Source organism: Erinaceus europaeus, chromosome 8 (assembly GCF_950295315.1).
Source record: "Erinaceus europaeus chromosome 8, mEriEur2.1, whole genome shotgun sequence".
Classification (NCBI taxonomy): Eukaryota; Metazoa; Chordata; class Mammalia; order Eulipotyphla; family Erinaceidae; genus Erinaceus; species Erinaceus europaeus.
In genome coordinates this window covers 11,443,282-11,451,346 of record NC_080169.1, presented here as the reverse complement: position 1 = coordinate 11,451,346, position 8,065 = coordinate 11,443,282, and the positions used below count along the sequence as shown (strand labels likewise).

The window sequence follows — 8,065 nt, the reverse complement described above, 5'->3', positions numbered from 1 at the left end:
CAATTCACATGCCATCTTTTCCTTTCTAATGAACTCTGCATCAAATTAAGTCTTGACGTTCTTTGTTCTTTCAATTTGTTCTTTCAAGACCGTGTGGCAGCCCCTGGATGTTATGATGATACTCCGGCAACGAGCTTCCTCTCAACGTGAAGTGGGGCTGTCCCCTGTACACAGTGTCTCCCACCCAGGGCTAGGCTCACCCGTTCCTCCCAGTTCTTGCTCACAGCCTGCAAAAATGAGGAAGTTGCCTGGCCTGGCCGTGTGGAGGCAGCATCTTCAGGAAACCTGGCTGGTTTGGGTCCACATGGGTGGGGTGGTAAGGTGGAAGGGTAAGACCAAAAAAATAAGTCCCAAGGGGTGACCATAGTGCAAAGGAATGGGGATATAAGTGAGTCATCCTAAGCTAAACCCAGACCGGTGCCTAGAGGCTAAAGGAAGTGTTGGAACTCTCGGTTCACAGGGAGACCCAGTCCCACCAGAGTTCAATAGACCTCGGGTTGCAGAACATACGTGTCTGGTTTCAGTCTGACCTTAGGTCCCAGGGTGACTGGGCAGCTCTGGACAAGCTTCTGGCCCTGCTGTGAGGCCTGACATAGGGTGGTGATTCCAGATGGTTCTCTGTCACTGGACACCTGTGCACGGTGGCATGTTGAGCAGTTTGGGCAACTGAAAATGTCTCTAGGCTTTGTCAAAGGTGCCTCTGGGGCACCAAAGCACCCTGCTACTTCCTAGACTCGTCACTGCCTATCAAATCAGATCAACAAACATTTGCTCATTTGACAATATTTGAAGAACAGAAAGCTCCAGGGTGGTGCTAGGTGCTGGGTATCCTGAATACAGAGATGGCAGATAAGAAAGGGTTTGTGTAGTACACCCAGCAGGCCCAGTGAGAGAGGAACAGGCAGGAGGCAGGCACAACCATAAACATTCAGGTCACAAGCATTTTATTTCTCCTGAAGGTCCCTGAGCTCTCAAAACTGTGACTGCTCGGGAGAATCGAAGAGAAAGTTCTGGGAACCACCAAGAAAGGTCCCAAGGGACATACACTCACTTCTAGGGCATCCTGAGATATTTCCCTGCCCCTCTCTGGGCCCAGGCACCATGTCTGCAACATGGGGAGACCTCCAAGCAGAAGAGCCCAGGGGAAGGGGATGGAGACCCCTAGAGGGACCAAGAGTCCCAGAGAAGTCTAGGCTTCAGGTCCCTCAACCTTTGTGGCTGTGTCACCTTGATGCAGGACTCCAGGTGGGAAGGCAGGAGCCATACTCACATCCTAAGGTCTCCTCTGCCCTTGATCTTTCTGCTTTCCAGGTAATCTAGAGAAAGAATCCATTCTTCCTGTGTTATCCCTTCTGGAAATATCCCCACATCTCTTTTCCAGGGGGACATTGAGGAGGAGTAAGGGGAAAGTTAGAAATGTGTCTACAGCGTCAGAGGCCAAAAGATAGCTCAGCCAGTAGACCTCTGAGCATGCGTGAGAACCTGGGTTTGAGTCCCTGGCCCCCACACAGAACCATGCAGCTGGTACAGTGCACACCTTACTGCACACAAGGACCTGGCTTCTAGTCTCTGCTCTCCACCTGCAGGGAGGAAAGTTCATGATTGATGAAGCAGGTCTGAAGATGTTTCTCCCTCGCCCTATCTTCCCCTCCTCTCTTAATCTCTCTCTCTCCCTGTACCTCTCTTTCTCTCTCTCTCTGTGCCCCTCTCTCTCTCTCTCTCTCTCTCTCTCTCTCTCTCCATATATATATGGAACATTGGCTGCCAGAGCAGTGGATTCATTGTGCAAACACCGAGCCCCAGCAATAACCCTGGTGGCAATAATAAATAAATAAATGGGAAGACTAATTAATTAATTAGAAAAGGGGACAGCTACATGAGCTGTGCAGCAGTGCTGTTATGTCTTCCCTTCTATCTGTCTCTCACTTTCTCTGAGAGAGAGAGGGCACACTAGGATTGGTGGAGCCACAAAGGTGAAAAGTCCTGTTGAGAAAAGAGAGAGAGGGAGAGAGAAAAGAGGAGAGGAGAGGAGAGAGAGAGAGAAAAAAGAGGAGAGGAGAGGAGAGGAGAGAGAGAGAGAGAGAGAGAGAGAGAGAGAGAGAAATAGGAGAGAGAAAGGAAAGATGGGGGAACAACAACAACAAAAAAAGCAAAGGGATTCTCTTTCCCCTACACCCTGGTAAGGGGCCTTTTACCCATCCCCAACTGACACCCACACAGACAGCGGGCATAGCCTGCTTCCCCCACCCCATAGCAGAAGGAAGAACAAAAAAGAACAAAGAACCACAAAGTTAAGAGGGGGAAAAAAAAAGCCTGCCAAGTGTAGCCTAGGTGACAGTATGCAAGAGATTGAGATCAGCCCGCCCTCACCTGTGTTGGCCCAGGGCAGTGGCCAGTAGAAGCGGATAAAAGCCCCAAGGGCTCCTCCACTTTGGTGTGTGTATGACCATGAAGGCTGTTCTCCTCTTCCTGCTGGCCGCTGGCTGGGCTCTGCACACAGGTGAGACCTCCTCTGACCTGGGGACGAGGACCACTGAGGGAGATCAGGCCACTACAGGGAGGAGGGGAGAAGCAAGCAGATGGAACAAAGGAAGGGGAGGCAGTCAGGAGGGGTTTTACTCGATCATCTCTGTGACAGCTGCTGGTGAAGCTGCGGTTTGTGTCTCTAGCTGCTGCCTTATAGGGAGGAAGGTGGGACAGACAGACAGATGCAGAGAGCCTTTAAGGGATGTGGGTGGCCCAGGAGTAAAGGATCTCCATTTGAGCACCACAGTGGGAAGGTGGAAGAATGAAATGGGGAGACACTGGAACCCAGTCTTGCTCCCTGGCCAAGTGTGGGTATACTGGGCTAGGCTTCTGCACTGAGGATGCTAGCTGACATAGCACCTATCCACACCCTTCCCTACTTGGGGTACTCAGTCAGTCCCCTCTCTGGGCCTTGCCATCCCTTCCCCTCTTAGAATTTGGGAATTAGGGGGAGTCGGGAAGTAGCACAGTGGGTTAAGCGCAGGTGGCGCAAAGTGCAAGGACCGGCTTAAGGATCCTGGTTCGAGCCCCCGGCTCCCCACCTGCAGGGGAGTCACTTCACAGGTGATGAAGCAGGTCTGCAGGTATCTACCTTTCTCTCCCCCTCTGTCTTCCCCTCCTTTCTCCATTTCTCTCTGTTCTATCCAACAATTACGACAACAATAATAACTACAACAAGGGTAACAAAAGGGAATAAATAAATAAATATTTTAAAAAAGAATTTTAGTATTAGGAGCCAATATTTGGGCATTAGTGCCCAGCCTGGTTAAGCACACAACTTACCATTAGCAAGGTTCAAGCCTGCAGTCCCCACCTGAAGGTCCAGAAGTGGTGAAGTAGTGCTGCAGGTCTCTCTCCCTCTCTCTCTCTCTCTCTCTCTCTCTCCCCTCTATCTCCCTCTCCCCTGTCAATTTCTTTTTTTAATTTCTATTTTTTTTAAATTTTACTTATAAAAAGGAAACACTGACAAAACCAAAAGATAAGAGGGGTACAACTCCACACACCCTGTCAATTTCTATCTAGTGAAAATAGTGGAGAGAAACCCCTGGTGACAGTTAAAAATAAATGACAAAGAAAAAAAGAAAACAGAAGATGGGCATTAACAGAGCTTTGGGTCTTAAGGGGGCTGCTGAGGCATTGGTGATCCCTGGCACAGGACGGGAGGAGCCAGGGAAGCCTTTCTGGTGCTTTGGGCAGCAGTGCAGGGTCCTCTTTGTAAGGAACACCGCACATGCCACCTGCCCACATACCCAGCAGCTACAGAGGTCCAAACAACACTCTACATGTTCTGTATGGCACACAGGAAGCTGGCAAGTCCTCTGCCTGGTGCTGCCCCTGCCTTGTGCTGCCCCCAGGGAGTACAGCTGGTCACTTCTCTGACTTTCTCCTCTCTGCCCCAGGCACCGCCTTGGAGTGCTACTTCTGCCGGGGGAACACAAATGGTGCCAACTGCCGGTCCATACAGAACTGCACCCGGGAGGAAACACAGTGCCAAACTGAGCGCATCAGTGAGTAGCCCTGCTGCCTCACCCTGTCCTCCTTGTGACCCAACCTAGAGTTCTGCCTCTTGTTCCAGCAACACCCCAGGCCATTGGCACCTTCTCTCAGTTGGGAGGGAGGAAAAAGAACACCTGGGTTTGAGTTTCTACCACTGGGATGTTCATCCTCGGTCAACCTGCTCACCTGTCCCTCTGTTCACTTGCTTCTATTCACACACAGGTACAGGTGCTCAGATTCCCATATTTTTTTCTAAAAAATTATTTATTTGTTAATGAGAAAGATAGGAGAGAGAAAGAACCAGACATCACTTGGCACATGTGCTGCCGGGGATCGAACTCAGGACCTCATGCTTCAAGTCCAAAGCCTTATCACTGTGCCACCTCCCGGACCACTCAGATTCCCATCTTGCCACCCCTCCACCCATCATGCTGTTGTCCACCTGTCACTCTATGCATCTCTTTACCCATCATCCATCCATCCATCCATCCATCTATCCATCCATCCATCCAAGAGTTGTTCATCTATCACTCCATGTACCTCTCTACCCACCATCCATCCATCCATCCATCCATCCATCCCCTCATCCATCCATCCATCCTCTCATCCATCCACCCATATCTCCTTCTACTATTCATCCATCCATCCACCCATGCACCCATCCTTCCTTCGTCCCATCCCCTATCTATGCATTCATCTTCATATTCATCCATCCACCATTTATCCATTCACTCATCCTCATACCCATCTTTTATCCAACACCCATCCATCCATTTTCATATCCACCTACCTACTCACCATCTATCCATCCATCTGCCCACCCATCACTCGTCTATCCATCTTCATCCACACTCTCATTAAAACCTCTGGAACCCAGATCAAGGGATGGCTGTCCAAGGCCTGTGAACACGAGTGAGATCAGGCCCCTGTCCTATCATGTCCTAACGTGTGAGACTAATCTTAAGTGACTCTGGAGGTGTGTTAGAATAGGAATGAGAGGGGCTGTGGCTACATGAGGCCAGGTAGATGAATGTCCAGGACCTTGCCTTAGCCTGGGGTCTTCGTGTCTCTCCAGATGCTGTTGGACTCCTGACCATCTTCAACAAAGGTTGCAGCGTGAATTGTAAAGAAGAGTTCAAGGATTACCTTGTGGGCAAGAAGAATGTCACGTGCTGCTCCACCAACTTGTGCAATGTCAGTGGGACCCAGGCCCTGTCATCTGTTAGTGTCATTCTAGCACTTATCACCACACTTGGTGGCTTGCTGGTCTGGGGATCTGGGCAGCTGTAGGCTCCTGCATGACCAGGGAGGTACACTCAGATGCACACCGAAGCAGCTGAGGCCTTTCCTGGACCCTAACTCAGACCAAGCTGAACCCCTTGTACTTTCCAGCCTTCCCAGGTTCCCTGTGGGTCTACTGTCTAACTCCTACCCTGGAGCGATAGTGACGTGCTGATTTGCTCCTGTTTCCACTGCCCCATCTCCCCACCTACCCTTAGCCCTTAATCAGTCACCTCTTCTTCCAGTAAACCTCCAAAACCAAGCCCAGGATGTCGCCACACTTCACAAGGGGAGGGCCCCACAGGGGCTGAGATGAAATGTACCCAGAATCAAGGCAGGGAGTGTGAGGTCCTTCCTGGGGAGCCCCCAGGAGATGAGCCTGGGTGGGTGAGAGGGTGGGGACTTTCCATGTTCACAGGCCCTGGGGCTGCAACCCCAGCACATAGTAAATCCTTAATAAAAACTAGGTGACATAGCAGCAGATAGCTTGTGTCTATGTGTGCTCTCAGTGTGGAATGAAATACAGTGTCCATCTGTGGGTATGACTGTGCCTTTAGTCCTGTGGTCAGGCTCTGGCATCTGGCATGGAGGGATGAGTGTCTCTGGATATTGCTAGTTTTCCAAGAGAACTCAAACGCCCTGTTCAGCCTCTCTGAGTTTCTTTCTTTCTTTTAATTATCTTTATTTATTTGTTAAGAGACAGCCATAAATTGAGAGGGAAGGGTCTGACAGAAGGGAGAGAGACACTTGCAACATTGCTTCACACTCACAAAATTTTCCCCTTTCAAGTGGGGACTGGGGTCCTTTAATACTGTAACGTGTGCTCAATCAGGTGTGCCACCACCTGGCCCCCAACCTCTCTGGGTTTCAAGCACTCATACTGAAGGCCTTCTTCTGTGAAGACAGACCCAGAGACTTTGTAGAGTGGGCTGTTTCTAGGTGGGAAATCCTCATGTCTTATTCTACTTCATGTCCCTTTGTCTTGAGGCTCCTCTGTATGCTTATACTTGTTTGTTGGAAGTCTTCAGACACTCAGCAAAAACCCACACTACAAGACAGTTCTTCCTCATCTCTGGAGTGCCCATATTACGAGAACAAGAAGCAAGTCCCAGAGGTCAGTGTGACCAGAAAAGTCTCTGCAGAAGCCAGGAGACTCAATGTCTTCGGCAGGTACATATAAGCCATGCCCTGGGGAAGGGTCCTGAGCTCAATGTTTGAGCATTGTTTGCACCTAGGACTAGGGAGAAGGAAGCAGTCCCTGCCTGGTAGAGTCTGGACTCCCAAAGACTGAAGTGTCCTCTGACTACTTGAGCTGTTCTTATACCCTTCCTAGTTCATGTGTCTCCTCTGCATGGCATAGACCCAAAGAGGCATCAGGGATAGCCTCAACATCCTTCCCCCTCTATTGGATAGAGACAGCCAGAAATTAAGAGGAAGGGGAGATAGAGAGGGAGAGAGACAGAGAGACACCTGCAGCACTATTTCACCACTCAAAGCTTTTCCCCTGTATATGGGGACTGGGGGGCTTGAACCCCGTCTTTGTGCACTATAATGTGTGTACTTTACCAGGTGCACCACCACCCGGCTCATTATTATTATTATTACTATTATTATTATTATTTTATTAATTTTCCAGAGTGCTGTTCAGCTTTGGCTTATATTGATGCTGGGGACTGAACTTGGGATCTCAAAACCTCAGGCATGAAAGCTTCGTCTTTTCAATTGCCTTTTATAGGGCCATGTACAGATGTCATCCTGCTCCCTCCAGGTCTTTAATACAAGGTGGCAATAATACTACGTGCCTTCATCCCACTGCTAGGCACTTTCTAGAGCTTTCCATGTCCTCACTTCCTCACTACTTCAAGAGGGTAGGCTCCAGGGGCTTTTCTGAGTGGGCATCTGGCCAGCAACCCCACCCCCAACCCCAGCAGCTGGAGATGATGCACAACCAGTAACAAGGGGGAGACCAAGATAGGCGTAAAGAGAAGTTTATGACACTGGTGGGCCAGAGCCTGGAATACTCCAGAGAAAATGCTCAGCCCCCAACCTTGGATTAAACTGTCTTTTATAGTCTATTCCAAGTCTATAAACGCAAGCGAGCAAGCAAGCCAGGAAGTACAGAAGCAAAATTCAAAGCAGTTAGCTCTTGTGGTTACAGTTACAGGGAATTTTGCAACCCACCACCATCAATAACAATGATGTTTTCAACTAGCAGGTACATTGTTCAGCGGATGGAATATTTCACTCTACATATGACGGAGTGGTCTGACCTAACTTGTTTTTATACATTCTAATTCTTTGTTTTCTACTAATCTATTTTTCTCAATCTAATTTTCTGATCTACTTTCAATCTGCTTCCTTGTCTATTTTTGGTTACATCGCCACTACAATGAGTCTGATGATGCCCTCCCCGGGAGATTTAGCTCAGCCAGAGTGTTTGTCCTCAAGTCTTCACGGACCCCAGTTTACATTGCAGACAAACAGGTCAGTGTCCTTTCGACCCCTACTCCGCCCTCAGGCTGCAGGGAGACTCTTCAACTAGGATTTGCTGTGACAGCAAGCCTGCAGGTTGGGTTTAGATCACCTGCATCAGTACAGCACCGAGCTGCTGAGATGAGCGGGCGACTGTGGAAGGAGCCACGGGGAAGTCTGGACATAGTTCACAGCTCCCAGGGAAACCCAGCCTGGGCCTGGGGAGGCGCCAAGGGGAGGTGGGTAGAGTCTGGGTGGGACTGGGAAGGTGCTGGGTTAAGTGGGGCGG

At 49.7% G+C, this 8,065-nt stretch overlaps 1 protein-coding gene across 1 annotated transcript; it reads left to right on the top strand.

The window, feature by feature from the left end:
- The first annotated feature begins 2,395 nt into the window (after window positions 1-2,395).
- PSCA (prostate stem cell antigen) lies at window positions 2,396-5,789 on the top strand. Its single transcript, XM_007535358.3, has 3 exons — window positions 2,396-2,500; window positions 3,927-4,034; window positions 5,099-5,789. Exons 1-3 carry the CDS (start codon window positions 2,443-2,445, stop codon window positions 5,311-5,313), a joined length of 381 nt encoding a protein of 126 aa, XP_007535420.2. The 5' UTR covers window positions 2,396-2,442; the 3' UTR covers window positions 5,314-5,789.
- The last annotated feature ends 2,276 nt before the right edge of the window (window positions 5,790-8,065 follow it).